Source organism: Neopsephotus bourkii, unplaced genomic scaffold (assembly GCF_033783945.1).
Source record: "Neopsephotus bourkii isolate Nb327-2 ecotype Australia unplaced genomic scaffold, CSIRO-AGI_Nbou_v1 NB_1031, whole genome shotgun sequence".
Lineage (NCBI taxonomy): Eukaryota > Metazoa > Chordata > Aves > Psittaciformes > Psittacidae > Neopsephotus > Neopsephotus bourkii.
This window is the reverse complement of record NW_026901520.1, coordinates 145,423-161,241: the sequence shown is the minus strand read 5'-3', so window position 1 is coordinate 161,241 and position 15,819 is coordinate 145,423. Positions and strand designations below refer to the sequence as shown.

General features: G+C 44.4%; 2 protein-coding genes across 4 annotated transcripts in view; one reads left to right on the top strand and one right to left on the bottom strand.

Moving 5' to 3' along the window:
• The window catches only part of CTNNA1 (catenin alpha 1), a 104,920-nt gene that overhangs the window by 57,687 nt on the left and 31,414 nt on the right, over positions 1 to 15,819 (bottom strand). The gene's annotated exons all lie outside the window — the stretch shown is intronic.
• LRRTM2 (leucine rich repeat transmembrane neuronal 2) lies at positions 1,614 to 6,844 on the top strand. 3 transcript variants are annotated; one of them, XM_061360568.1, is made up of 2 exons: positions 1,614 to 2,901; positions 3,232 to 6,844. In XM_061360568.1, exons 1-2 carry the CDS (start codon positions 2,898 to 2,900, stop codon positions 4,776 to 4,778), a joined length of 1,551 nt encoding a protein of 516 aa, XP_061216552.1. In that variant the 5' UTR covers positions 1,614 to 2,897; the 3' UTR covers positions 4,779 to 6,844. The 3 variants fall into 3 exon arrangements, with proteins under 3 accessions (XP_061216552.1, XP_061216554.1, XP_061216553.1); XM_061360570.1 differs by having other exon boundaries at positions 1,621 to 2,901; positions 3,681 to 6,844; XM_061360569.1 differs by having other exon boundaries at positions 1,621 to 2,901; positions 3,660 to 6,844.

Sequence of the window (15,819 nt, the reverse complement as noted above, 5' to 3'; positions counted from 1 at the left end):
TCACAACAAGTGCACATATAAACGTTTCCCTAAGAAAAGCACCCATAAAGTTCACATTAACAGTTTCCCAAACAGGAAACTCGCTGGCAAGGTGCTAAATAGCCCTTGCTTGGTTACAGGCCAAAGAATGGAGTGCTTTAGAAAGGCAGCAACCTACCCTGTTTGAACATTAACTCTTAACTCTGTGCCAAATTACACAATCTTGATGTGGGAGGATTCTACCAACAGATACGATGCAAAAAAGCAAACCCTTCCCAAAAGATAACAAATTTCACCCTCCTGGTAACAGCAAAAAGAGGGAGCACAGGAGAGCAGCAACACTGGATTTTCTGGCTATTGTCATTTTAAGTACACCCTTTGGCACCTTGTCTTTAAATACTACTGTATTTAAGTGTTATAATTCAAATCAACACTTCGAGTGAGGATCTGCACTGGGGGAGCTGCCCCCAGAAGCACAACCACAGGCACTCTGGTGTGGTATCTCCATCCAACAGCTGGCAGCTAACTGTTGCCCAGGTGGGATTCCAGCTCCTCTACTTTTGGTACCATGAACATGAACCATGAAAAAACTCTTTAAATTGGTTTGTTCTTTTCAATGTTCATGTAAATTCTTTGCATGGATTTCTCTCACTCTAGAGCAAATGTGGGAATATTAAGTATGGCAGAGCAATTCAAAAACCTTATCTAGTATTTCCTGGTTTGCTTGATCATTAAAGATAGTTACTTTCCTGATGAGTTGGAGCGAGGTTTTGTAGTTTGCTTTGCTTTCTGGGTGGATTTGAGGTTTCCTTTCTTGTCTGTTTTTTAAAGAGTTCACCTTCTCCCTTTACTTCAACTCTGCATTTCCCTTCAAGCCCCCTCAAGACAGGACAAAAGAAGTACCACAGGTTGTATTACATGGGAGAAGCAGGCAGAAAACAGCAAGTCTTAATATAAATAACTACCTCTATGGAGCCAAAGCTTCTTAACAAAAGATAATAACTACTTAAATATCTTCCATTTCATGAAATTCATCACCTCCCTCCATCAGCACATAAAGCTTGTTATCATCAGCTCATCCCATATCCTGAGGTCATAGAATCCAGACTGGTCTGGGTGGGAAGGGATCTTAAAGCTCATCCAGCTCCAACCCCTACCACAGGCAGGGACCCCTTCCACTGGAGCAGCTTGCTCCAAGCCCCTGTGTCCAACCTGGCCTTGAACACTGCCAGGGATGGGGCAGCCACAGCTTCTCTGGGCACCCTGTGCCAGCGCCTCAGCACCCTCACAGGGAAGAGCTTCTGCCTAAGAGCTCAGCTCAGTCTCCCCTCTGGCAGGTTCAAGCCATTCCCCTTGGCCTGTCCCTACAGGCCCTTGTCCCAAGCCCCTCTTCCAGGTTTCCCTTCAGGTCCCTCTTGTGCTGCTGCCCCAGAGCTGGATCAGGACTGCAGGGGGGGTCTCCCCAGAGCACAGCAGAGACAACAGCAATGAACTTCTAAAACAAGCAGTCACACCGCACATTCACCTCTGGCCAGAGCCTGGCTCTGCTGCACCAGCACAGGCAGCTCTGCTGGTCACTGCCTCTGCAAATGCAGATTCCTGCAACTAACCCACCCAGCTAACTGTCAGGGACCTGCCCCACAGTGGGATGCTAACAGAGGTCATGTCCCCCATTCCACAGGGAGCACAGAATACCAGAATGGAGGCAGTGACCAGGAGGGAGCCCTCCAACCGCCCTGAGCCCTGACTGCGAACACCAACCTCACCCTTCCCTCTCCTGCACTCCAGTCCCCAGGAAAAAAGCAAGTACAAAAGCCACCGTTTGCAGGGGAAAAAATAGATTTTCTCGTTTCATAACTGCCTGCTGTCAAGCTGGATTCCAATTAAATTTTTCCTGCACCCGAACGCAAGCTTTGCTTTTTCCAGAACTTTCTCATCTCTTGAACTGCCCACCGCTGCCCCTCGCCCTGGGCTGTGTGCTGCACTTGGACACAGCACACTCACCTAAACCCCTGTCCTGTCTCCCCTTACCACTTCTGCAGGGACCACAGTCACACACAGTTACCAGGCAGAGCTTCAAGCTGCCAAACCCCTCTCACCTCAGTGAAAAGCCGGTGCTGACCAGCCTCCTCTATTCACACCGTGTTTATTTTGCATCTCAAAGTTCCTTTTATGCTCTGATACTTAAGAGAAACCGGCAGCAGTGAGCACCAAGGAGCTTCCAACCGCAGCTCTGCGCGGCTCCCAACGCCAACTGGCTCCAGCCAGCACGGATGTGGGGGGAGCTGGCGCTGCAAGTCCTCCCTATTCCTTCAGTCGTGGGGACGAAGGACTCCTGCTGTTGGTTTTTCTCCCCCTCTCCTCTTACCGGTGGTCTTTAACACGATCACAGTATGCACCACAATGCTTTAAAACAGCAAAGCTTCTGGAAAACCCAAACAAAAGGAACGTCACCAGGTGACGTCAGCCTATATACAGCCCTGTGTGGTCGCAGCGCATAAGCAAATCCATTCTTGTGCCGCTTCCCTGAAAAGCCTTTCAGTAAATGCACTCATGCTACTACAGGAGCTTCTCTCAGCAATAAGCCACCCATCTGCCATCAACAAGTTAGGACTAAAGGAAGCCACAGCCGGGGAAAGAGAGAACGTGAGCTTCACTTAAACAGCTGAGCAGCCACAGAGGACGGAAACTTGTATTAAGCCTCAAATTAAAGATTGCCGACCTGTCAGAGGAGATCAAGCCAGTGATTTCTAAAGGAATATTGCAAGAGAGCCTCGTGGATTCGATTTTGCACTAATATCAAAGGACACTGAACCCGGTAAATTATTCAAAGGCTGTCTTACATTAGAGCCTTTTACAGACTCACTACGTTGAGTCTAAAACTACGACTGAATGCAACCTCCAATGTACTCAAAAGAATGGGTAAGTTCTGCGTTTCTCTATACCTTGGGTAGTGAATGACTGGCTGGGCTGGAGAGGAGCCGGTAGATGCTAAAGGCAATTTTTTTGCACTGAACCTTATGAAAAAAAAAGATATGTTTTCCGATTTTGACACTGTAATAGAGCTAAAGACTGCTCCTCAGTGTAATATCCAAGTGTTCTGTTTTTCATAGTAAGTTGTTTCTTGCATTTAGAATTAGCTTGTCGGAAATGCATGGCAATGTTATCTGCAGTGAAATCTTCCACCGTGATGTTCCAAGTGTACTGATCAGGCTATCCTATCTTGTTGTTTTCCTAAATTATATTCTGCAGGCTTACATTTCAAGTGGCCATTAGGGGCTCGTATGCTGGCAGCACTATATGCAATGAGTATGGTTTTAAAAATGCTGCCTGCCTTGGGCATGGCTTGTCCACCAAAATGTCGCTGTGAGAAGCTGCTCTTTTACTGTGACTCTCAGGGGTATCACTCAGTGCCAAACACCACTGAAAAGGGCTCGCTAGGTTTGTCACTGAGGCACAATTATATTTCTGAACTTGAAAGGGATCAATTTGCAAGCTTCAGTCAACTTACTTGGCTTCACTTAGATCATAATCAAATTGCAACAGTCAGAGAAGATTCTTTTCAAGGACTGTATAAACTTAAGGAATTAGTCTTAAGTTCCAACAAAATCTTTCATTTGCCAAACACAACTTTTAGCCAGCTGCTTAACCTGCAGAATTTGGACCTCTCTTTTAATCAGTTATCCTCTCTGCACCCCGAGCTCTTCTACGGCCTTCGCAAGCTACAGACCTTGCACTTGCGATCCAACTCCCTGCGGACCATCCCGGTCCGCCTGTTTTGGGACTGTCGTAGCCTGGAGTTCCTGGATTTGAGCACAAACCGCTTGCGAAGTTTGGCTCGCAATGGATTTGCAGGATTAATCAAGCTGAGGGAGCTTCACCTCGAGCACAACCAGCTGACAAAGATTAATTTTGCTCACTTCCTCCGGCTGAGCAGCCTGCACACGCTCTTCTTGCAGTGGAACAAAATCAGCAACTTGACATGTGGGATGGAGTGGACCTGGGGCACCTTAGAAAAGCTCGATTTGACTGGAAACGAAATCAAAGCCATCGACCTCTCCGTCTTTGAAACTATGCCTAACCTGAAAACCCTCCTCATGGATAACAACAAGCTCACCACCCTGGATTCCAAGATCCTGACTTCCCTGATGTCCCTCACCACCGTGGGCCTCTCCGGCAATCTGTGGGAATGCAGCCCCAAGATCTGCGCTTTAGCCACCTGGCTGAGTGGCTTCCAAGGTCGGTGGGAGCACTCCATCCTCTGCCACAGCCCCGACCACACCCAGGGAGAGGATATTCTGGATGCAGTCTATGGTTTTCAGCTTTGCTGGAATTTATCAACTGTTGTTACGACCGTGGCTCCGACGTACGCAGCTCCGACTACCGAGTACCCCAAAAGAATAAGCTCTTCTCATTTCCATATGGGAGACAAAGAGATTCCAACTACAGCAGGCATGGTCGTTACCACCGAAGAACATTTCCCTGAGCCAAACAATGCCATCTTCACTCAGAGGGTAATTACAGGAACAATGGCTTTATTGTTTTCTTTCTTTTTTATCATTTTTATAGTGTTCATCTCCAGGAAGTGCTGCCCTCCCACATTAAGAAGAATCAGGCAGTGCTCAATGATTCAAAACCACAGGCAGCTCCGCTCCCAAACGCGGCTGCATATGGCAAATATGTCAGACCAAGGACCCTATAATGAATATGAACCCACCCACGAAGGACCCTTCATCATCATTAACGGCTACGGACAGTGCAAGTGTCAGCAGCTGCCATACAAAGAATGTGAAGTATAATACCCATATGCCATCCCAAATGAAACCAGATAAGTAACCTATTTTAAAATTGTAGGGGACCTACATCAGAGTCTAATTTTTACAGACGTTGACATAAAGCCTAATTTTCCAAGCTCCTTAATGGAAACATTGTTTATGGAGTGGTGCAGTATTTTTAAGTTGGTTTGGTTTTTTTTAAACGATAAACCCATACTATTTTCAGTGTTAAAGATGCAATGGATTACATTAAACTTGCACTCCTAATGTTGAAAAGTCTCAAAAGATGCTCACCTCAAACTCTGTAAGATGTTTCATGTTTATGTAATTCTATGATTGTGTGTAAACATTTAGACCTGAGTCTCCATATTTGACTTTTGCTACTGAAAGCAGTGCGAGGGGAAGGATGCTGGAGAGGGCACAGAGCTCTGCGGGGGGACATACGCTCCGTTTGTTCCACTGCAGCTGGAGGATCCCAACTGCTCCAGCTGGCTCCGGTCACTTTAAAGGCAGCCCTGGAGGAGGATTTTCCTCCTCTGATAATCTCACTCCAGTTAAAAATACAAACCAAAAGAAGGGTGGGGAAACAAGAAAGGAGCAGCAAAGGGTCCAGGTGGGAAATTCAGTGCATTGGGGAGTGGGAGATTTATTTTAAATGCAGTTTTCCTACCTGCACATTTGGTTTGGCTTAACTGGACCTTGCTAAAGCTCAGAGGAGCTACAGAAAGGAGCAGTTCACATGGTCACAAATGAGCAGGATGATCACAAATTAGGAGGATGGTCACAAATGAGCAGGAAGGACTCTCCAGGCACTTACAAAGTGGCAGCGCAGCTTGTTTAGGAAGGCTCAGTACAACAGGATCGATTTGAAATATTAAGTGCATTCAATTCTTATCGGCTCCCTGGTTTGCCTCGCTGCTGCTTTTCATGAATTCAGGCTAATTACATACGCCTATGAACAAACAGCATTTCATGTGTAAATACCCTTAATGCAAGTTTCTCTTAATTAAAAGTAAATATCAAGCGAGAGGGTGAGGAGAAGAGGGAAGGGAAGAAGAAGCCTCTCTTTGTCCCCCCGCTCCCTCCCCCAGCTGAGGCTTCCTCTCGCCTGAAAGCTATTTTCATGCACTAACTCCACTGGTTTCTCTGGAGACAGAATTAGCCCCTGTAATATAAGCTCTCACTTGTCCTCCCTCTTCCTAAATTCAAGGTAACTACCAGTTTAAACCCCCCAATCCCTTACCTTCTGGTAAATTAGGATAATATAATTAGGTTAGAGAATAGTTCACTGGAAAATGTTTCATTTCTTACTTGATGTGGGACAGAATTTAAACTAGTATATGTTTAAAGAAATCATATAGAAATATATATATATATATATACACACACACACACACACCTCATTCTTCAGGAGCAATCTGATTTCTTGAGGCAGAAGTACCATATTGCTATTTATACTCTATTCTGAAATTCTATGTAAATAGTTGCAGATCTATGCAGTGGTGCTGGTACTTGGGTGCCATAGGGGGAGTAAGGAGGAAGCTGCAAAGGATTCCAGTATTTTTAAGTCAACTGCTCCAATCTTGGGAACATTCGAACCAAAGCTAAAGGGACCAGAGGGATGGAAGGGTTTTATATATATATATACATGTATGTATAACTCAAAAAAACCAATGTGTTGTGTCCAATGCTGCAGTGTCAAACAATTCCCAGCACACACGGATGAAGAAATTCCTCACAGTGTTGCCATACCTTGACCAAATCAGTAATTGCAGTATGCTAATTGTATTGTACTCAACTACTCTGCAAACTTTCTGAATGGAAAAGAAAGCACTGCATAAAAATCTGTTTGCTATTTCACTCTGCTTTTCTATATCTGTATTACCACTTAGTGAGGTATTTAGGGTGCAATTATACAACAGTTTGATGTTTTATTGTGGAATGAAGTCGTCCAAGGCAATTCTAGCAAGATAAGTGACTTCTGTTCAGATTTTACATAAAGCTTTTTTCAGTGACTGGGTCTGAAGATATTAATTTGCATCATTTTGCTTTCACATCCAGTGCCCTTATTATGAAGCAAATTTTGTTTACTTCCTGTGACTCTGTACTTTAATGGAAAAGATTCAGTGAAGCCTAATGGTTTTCCATAGAGATATTTGAACCCTTGAAACTATTTATACTCCAACGAGCTAATTTACACACTGTAGGAAATCAATTACTGCGTTAAATTGAATACAATAAATGCTGTGGGGCAGGGGGACAGAGAGCAAATATTCTGTATGATTAAATTCTACGTAGGCCAGAAGGCCAGACCCAAGCTGATAAATACAAAAATGTACTGGTGTCCAAGGATATCAAGGAAGACTTGCCACATTCCTTACCACACCAGCTCTTCCCTTATGGCCAGGGTTTTGTTCTGCTCTGGGCTGGCAAGCAGGCATCACTGTGCAGCTCCCTTACCTCCAACATGATAGCCTGCACTGGGAAGCAGATACTTTGGGGGTGATTCTAATGTACACCTGTAGGGTACCCACAAAGACCGAGTTGTAACTGAGCTCATTAATTACACTGGCAGCCAAATAACCTGGCTACACAATCATCAACCATCAGCTGTCAATGCTGAACTCTGATGTCCTTAACTGCTTTTGCAAGAAAGAATTCCACCTCTCTCCTTCACACCCAGCAGAAACCCTGCTGAAAGGCAGTTCAGGAGGTACCATTCAGTCTTCCACATGGAAGTGAGAAGTGGCTGCTTGACTGAAGCGCCAAGGTTCCTCCCAACGAGGTGCTTTCCCAAAACTCTGTGCAGAGGCTCATTCCATCTTTATTAGTATACAATTATGCCCAAGAAAAGACAGATGTTCCAGCAATGCTGAATTTAATCCTCTTTTCCATCCCAGTCCCTCATACCAATTTCCCAAGCATTATAGCAAAGACACCCAGGCACCCAACTCCTTTCCCCACCAGCGTTCCCAGTCCCACTGGTCCCACAGTGCTACCCTGCCTCACAGACACCAAAGCAGGGTCCAGCAGACAGCCTCACACGGCACCGCACAGTTTTACCTCTGCACTACACAGGAGTATGCATCCAATCTCCCAAATGCCGTGGTTTATGTCTGCCATTTCCAAAACCATTTGTTGCCAGGTTCCAGGCATAAGCAGAGCAATTCTGCAAACATTACATTTAGGGTAACAGGTATCATAAAACTCATAGAATGTCAAACACTAGCAGTGAAGTCAGCTTCAATTCCCTTAGGAGAGACAGGGAACGGCAGGCAGAGCTTTACACAAGGACACAACCAGAGGCTGCTCTCTCTTTATTATTTCTTTGCTTTTTTTTTTTAAAGTTACTGTCTTCCAGTCTCAATTGCTTGTGACTCTTCCAGGAAAGGAGGGAACTGTAATAATGGTGTTACTGAACAGTCTTTGATTTATTTTATGGCACAAGAACCATGATAATTTGGTTTAAACTAGTAAGTGTTTCAGCTTGAGCACTGGCTGATGATGAGAGGCTGTTCATTTGCTCTCCCCAAATACCACCTCTGTGGCTCAGCCTCAGTTTCTACAGGTATTCTACAGGTGCTCCACCCCCTTCAAGCACAGCCTCACCCAAGAGGTCAGGGCCTTTTAGAAATGAGAACTTCTCCTGCTGCTCTTGAGATCCACGTCCCATCCAAAGGTCTCCTCCAGCCTCACTCATCTCCAGCCAGCTTCTGCTCCTCCCCACCCCTGCATCAGGGAAATGAAGGCCAGCAGTACCAGATCAGTTTGAGTCATCACGCTGGAACAGGTCTGAATTAATGCTTCCAGCTCCCCTCTTGGTAGTTGCTTTGCATTAGATCATGTTTAAATGCACACAACTAAGGATTACTCGATGAAGAGTGAAATGGGCTAGCGGTTAGTCTCCAGCTGAAGTGTACCTCTGCACAGGGCTCCCATCAGATGGAAACGTAATTAATACTGCTGCATCAATGTTTGGTTTTGCTTCCTTTCCCTCCAAGCAGAAGTTATCACATTTTTCAGCAATAAGCAAATCTAAGCAGCTCAGCTTTATGTCCCATTACCCCCCCTTACAAGCCAGTGGCCTACCGCTAACATGTCAAATCAGAAATATCCAGCAGCTTTAAACCAGAAACCTGCACTACACCCTTTATTTAATGTGTCTAAGTTAATTCCTGTACTGCTTTAATGAAAATAAAGTGGATTTAATTTTGTGATCTGCGTAGCTATCAAAATCCATCTGTTCAGACTTATGAAATCTACCCAGAAGCTGAGTTTCATCTTTCTGGTGAAGCTTTCCATGAAAATTAAAAGTTCAGTGAGAGATATAGGTTCCCCCCCCCACCCCAAAGGGAACAAGAAGGGAAATAACAAAAATCAAAGGCAGCTGCACAGCAGCTCCTCCATCCCCATGCCTTTCTTCACTACAAGAAGTCCCATTTGCTAGAACAGGTGCCAGGCTTTGCTTCTTAAGCCATCATGCTAGCAGGATGCTTTAAGATCATTTCAGAGTCAGCTGGATACTCAGCATTTCACATCCTGCATAAAAACCCTTCAAGAGGTATCTAGGGAAAGGTAACAGGAAGCTTTGATGGATAAAATCAAGCCTCAGACTGCACAAAACTTGCACTAAGGGCAAACATGGTGCAGTTGAGCACCTCTGGTGTGAGCACTGTTGAGCTACAACTGCTCCCCTTCAACCACTCCTTTGTATAAAACCCCAGACAAAACCAACCCCATTTTTCTTTTTCCTGATGAAAACATTAGCAAGTGAACTATTCTACTAGCTTAGCAACCAGAGATTAAAGAGAGTCCTCGATGCATTGTATTTAAATTATGTTTAAAGAGGCAAATTCTGGTGGGAGGGGGTGTAAGTAATGGAGGAAAACCAAGTGCAGTGTACAGAAAAGTTTTGTTATTAAAATTGTGTATACTGTAAAACTGAATTTGCCTCTTTCTTCCTCCCTTGTCAAACAGATGTCAAAAGCTCATTCTTTACAATATGTAAAGACCCATCTACATCCAAAGGAGACAAGCCAGGTTTGGGCCAGTCCATTTGCAACAATCATATCAAACACAGCACCTTCTGGTTTACTACAATAAATCATGGAATCACAGACTGGCTTGGGTTGGAAAAGACCTTAAGGCTCATCTAGTTCTAACCGCCCTGCCACAAGCAGGGACACCTTCCACTAGACCAGGTTGCTCCAAGGCCCATCCAAACTGGCTCCCGATGATGGTCTTGAAATGAGCTGGGCTCCATGGGTTCTTACTAAATAAGGTATTTTCTTGACTAGCAAATACTGTTTACAATAAACAAGATGAAAAAGTGAAAACCAAGGCCAAACTCTTACCCCTTAATACTGAATGCCCGTGAATACCTTCATCAGGGGCAGCAGCATCCTCTCCAGCATGCTGGTGCAAGCCCCAGCCTGACCTGGCAGTGGCTGGGCCTGCCAAGGCCTGTCTCTTGCCATGGGTGCTCCCTCAGTCTCCTGGCAGAGATCACCGTGACCACCTGCTGATCACGGTGCCAGCCTGGAGCGTGGTGTCTCCAGCAGGCCCACTCTGCCACGAGTTTAGCTAGGACAAACAATCCGTATCATTTAGAGATGTCAAACTAGCAAGACATCACTTCAGCTCTGAATCGCAGCCAGGCAGAAAGTGTCAGAAACACATTCCCTGGGCAAGTGTTCTGTATGTGGGTACCATAATGAACACAACGTTCAAAATCACAGTGCTTCAAGAACATGAGAAAGATTTCTCATTTAGAGAAGCGACAAGTTCACGGACACAACCCAAAAGCCTTGATACACCAGCTGAGCAAAATAATGGGTTTCAGGATGTTCCAGGACAATTACATCCACTGAATTGCCAGTTAAAATCACTTCAGTAACTGAGCCTTCAGCTGCGTTTGCTTCTCTGCAAAAGGTCTGGCTGGAAGGAGTTCTCAAGGGTTTTCAGTGTCCGTGGGCTACCTGCCCCTCAAATCCTGCTAGTATTTCAAAGTAGCACACAGTAAATCTATTCTCTGAAACTCTCAAAGAGACTAATTTTAAGATTAAAAACATCTCTCAAACATGATGTTTTCACAAGCAAAGGTAAAATACCCAAGAGAAAAAATAGTATTCTGAATATACTGTGCAAAACCTTGAAATGCAATTCGTAACAAGGAAATGTCATCATCACTTGCAGCTTACTTCGAAATGTAGGCTGTGTTAAGACAACTGCAAAAAAACTGAGACTCAAGAACCTGACCAGAGAGGACCACACAAATGAACTGCAACCTGCAACATAACTGGGGAAGCACTGGCTCCCTCCTTGGGTGAGTGTACAGGCCAAGGGACGGAATTCAGCACAAGTATACATCCACCATAAACCCCGATGTTAATATTCACTGTCCTCTGTTCATATGGAAAATAGTGATATGGAATAGTTCCCTTATCAATAACTTCATTACCATGAAGGTTCCAGGAAAATGATTGTACTGCAATGAGTTAAAGCTCTGTCACATTTGACATCAGGAACCACATGCTCTGGGGGTTATAAAGTTCTCTCTGTGAGGGTGCTGAGGCGCTGGCACAGGGTGCCCAGAGAAGCTGTGGCTGCCCCATCCCTGGCAGTGTTCAAGGCCAGGCTGGACACAGGCTTGGAGCAAGCTGCTCCAGTGGAAGGAGTCCCTGCCCGTGGCAGGGGTTGGAACTGGATGGGCTTTAAGGTCCCTTCCAACCCAAACCAGGCTGGGATTCTACAATTTTAAATGCAGTTCAAGTAACTTACCCCCTGGTTCCTCCCAACAGGCTCCATTACTTTTACGTTGAATCCTGAAGAAAACCAGGCATGAATAAAGTCCTGTCTGATTTTTCCACCAGTCCTTACCCCTAAAGAGTGTGCAGTGCACCCACTGTTCGATATAGGTGCATTATGCTTTATACTAGTTCAAAAAGCAGCCTTTTTTCAGGAAATGTCTTGAAGTAATCAGAAAGGTTCATCCATTAAGAAGGTTCTTAAATAATGAATGGGTCATAATTCCTTACAGTCAAAAGCAATTAATTTTCTGTATTATAATCAGGAGAATAAATCTGAGAAATCCATTCTAATGGCTCTGAATCCGAAGGTAGTGTTGCAGTTGAATTTTTAATCTTAAAATACAGGAGCAATGAGGACTTCTGCTGTTTAAACATACAATCTCCCACCAAACAGAACAGCTTTACTGCATATTTAATAGGTAGAACGGGTTTTGTGAGCCCGCATGAGATTAAAGGCAGCACTAGACACAGGAAACGCATTTCAAGTAGAAAGGTTCTTTCAAGACAGCTCTCAACTCTATAGCTACCAAAATTCTTGAAATATCCTTTATGAAGTGTACAAATGACTGCAGAAAAGCTTATAGCAAAAAGTAGTTTTACTTACAGGTTTGCGAAGAGCTAAAAACATTGATTGAGAGTGTTAATGCAGAATCCAGCTCAACCCTACAACGAGGATCCTTACAAGGATGCATTTCCTCTCTTCCCTTTAACTCACTCCTAAATAATCCATCACATACCCAGAACCTCTGCCTCAAAAGCCATGTGCTGTTAGCTGGGACTATCAATGGTTGCTCTCAAATACATGGCTTCAACCCCGGTATCACCTGAAGTAAGCACTTAGTAAAGCTAATGATGACACAAGCTGTTAACAGTGAGAACACAGGGAGGGGATGGGAACATGGATCACAAGTGGGTTTCCATCTCAGAAGGCACCACATAGCAGTTAACAGCCTTTCCAAGCCTAACTATTCTATGATTCTATATATGCATTCTCCTGCACTGCAGATGCTTTCAGAGCTTTGTCAACAACCTCTACATTAAACAAGTCAGATTTAGCTACCCAAGCCAGCTGAGCCAACCCAGAGGGAACATCCTTATCCAACACAAGGAACATCCCTCAGAATGCTCCCATAGCAGGACGCAAGCCAAGAGCAACAGAGTTGCGAAAACCATCCACCAGGCCATTCTGCTAGCCCCCAAGTCTAACCCCATACCTCTTGTTTAAAGAGATCTTAAAGCATCATCTCTGTTGTCCTCAGGATAAGACAACATGCTTCAGTAAGTATGTATAAGTCCTTATTGAGCCCTGAAGCACACCATCCCCAAACGCACAGCAACATCTGTTGTACCAAGGCCAACAGAGACTTCAAATTAACTCCATGCTTGAAATCCTGGTTGAATAATTTAAAGGTTAAGGAATTCCTCCTCAATCTTTCCAGACAGTCCTGAAGATGGGAATAGCTGCGTCACTGCTTCCAGGCAGGACTGGGCCTTGCTCAGCCCCAGGCGAGCAGCAGACGACTGCAAGGCAGAGCCCCAGCACAGGCAGCCAAGTTTGGTAACTCCTCATGACAGCTGGAAGCTCTGTAGGTATCAAGTGCATATCTTTAGGGTTCAGGCCTTCAAGAATTTAGCAGCTACAGGGCAGACAGTCAGGCAAAGCCATCTCTAGTTTATATTCTTCTCTATGGAAGACTGGTCTAGCTCTGGGATATCTATTAGCACCAGAGCAGCTGTGGAACTTGGAAAGGAGAGAGCTTTGACTACACAACAGATGCTTTTTGCTGGTAATTAGCATCCAGTCCTAAGATACCAGAAGCTTCAAAAAAGGTTCAGGTTAAACGTTTGGTAAGACTGAACTCCAACCTTATCAAAAAGAAAAAGAACACAGTAAGCTCGGCAGGTACTACGTCTCTAACATGACAAAACAAGAGGAACAGATACCTTTGACAAGTTACTACAGTCTAGAGTGACAGTTAACTTTTAAGAGATGTCTGCACATCCTTCACTGAAACTACAGAGTCACATGCTCCGTGTCCCATGGGTAATGAGCTTTTGCCAGGAATTACTCTGCCCGTGAGCGGAGAGCAAGTCTCTAGACCAGCTAAAATATGTCAGTTCTTTGGATGAGGGACATCTGCCACCCATAGCTAAAATAACTGAACAGCCACATAGTCCACAGCATAACATAATGCTACAGTGAAATCCGGACTGAGGCATTTCAGCTATTTACAGGCCACGCGTGCAACTTCAATATACCTTCAGCACTGGGAACTGCTGAACAAGATGCAAAGCCTCTTCCACTCCAAGTCTGGGATTTACCGGTGATGCAGGTATTGCTGACAAACCTAAAACTTAAGAGAAAACCACCACTCTGTTCCAAACCTGAGAAGTGTTTATGGAATCAATTCAAAGCTCTTGTTCCCACACTGCAGAGATGCACCTTTACCAGCAGGGATCGCGACAGCATCCACCGCCTGACACACAGGGAGCTCTTGTGCAAAAAGCACTTGCACAGAAGCAGTAATATGACAAGCAGAACTGGAAGGTGCAAGTGCCCAGCACCCTCCTCTGACGAGCTCAAGACCACTCCAGGACCTTCCCATGACTAACAGCTGCCTGACAGCACCCTGTGAAACATGGCAGGCAAAGAACTGACAAAGTGGAGAACGACTCCAGCACACCACGCAGATAAATTTCAGGGTTATTACCCCGTCATATCTAGAACTGTCCATGGACAACAATTAACTTGACAAAGCATGCCAATGAGAGTGTCCAGAGACACATGAAAAGGTTTTATACGACATTCAAATGAGCTGATGCTACTAGACTGCAGACTGCTTTCTTCTTCTTAGTGGGCACTCCATCATTTGAATATGCCACAGTAAAGCTGCATCATCAAGACAGGAACTTTCTGACACCTACTTTTACTGTCCATTTATTCAAAAACAGTAATCTTCATCAGGCAAATTAGAAAGTGATCATCAGCTTTAAAAAACAGCTTCAACTATTTATGCAAACCCAGCTATACTGCAGCACGCTGGGTTCACTGCAACTCCTCTGACTGCAACCTGCCATGGAACAGTCAGGATCAAAAGTTAGTTTGTACTCGCTGACCTCAGACACCCACTAGGGACCATGAAAATACAAGGAAACCACCCCAGAAAGATGGGGTTACATTACCAACAACAACCACCCCATTCCTCTAAAACATGAATTACCACATGAATTATCACAGAATCCCAGACTGGTTTGTGTTGGAAGGGACCTGAAAGCTCATCCAGTTTCAACCCCCTGCCATGGACAGGGACACCTTCCACTAGAGCAGGCTGCTCCAAGCCCTGTCCAACCTGGCCTTGAACACTGCCAGGGATGGTGTGTACACATATGTAATGAATAGATATATATATATTAATACATGACACAGTAAATCCACCTGAAACCATGTGAAATATGCAACCAGTAACCCTGGGTATTAACTGAAAGTAGTATTTGAAACAGTAAAAGTAAATTGAAGAAAATCCACCCACTAATGGGGAACTTGACCTCTGGAAGGCAGAAAAACTTCTGAGAATTCAGATTCAAGAAGGGTTTGGGCCTCTGCAGATGGGATTCTCCGCACAGAGGCAGTCTCAGGGATACAGATACTATCTTAGTATCAGACTTCTCTATCATTTAATGTTATCTAATGTTATCTATTATAAAAGCACATCAGCTCTGCCAGTATCATCTCCCCCTAATCCAGGTAGGTTAAAATTATGTGCCTACTACTTTAAAATTGCCTTGTTCTGAGCTCTTTCCTCCATTACCATTATCTGTCCCACACTTCAGGTACTTCCTGGTGTCTAAACAACCAGCTATCACTCAGTTGACATAAACCCATTGAAAAGGGTAAAATACACTAGAAATATTACTTTATTATAATTAGTATGTACTGTTTTCTACATTTGCTTATGCAAGGGCAATGTTTTGAAGTGCTGTCAGGATTAGGACTCAATGACACGTCCACATACCTGACACAGATTGCTCAGAGACACAAGGTGGAAGTTGTCATAAAGAACATGAACAGGTTTTGGTGATCTGAGCCAGGGAAAAAAACCCACACCCATTCTGAGCAGAAAAGAGAAGTTCTGACACAGCCCAGTTTCTATTTTGCAAGTGGTTTGGTTCTTTTCTTTTTGGTGTTCTTATCAGTAAAGGCCTATTTTACCAGTATGTCATCAAAAGAATTCCACTGCCTTTGAAATAGATATTTC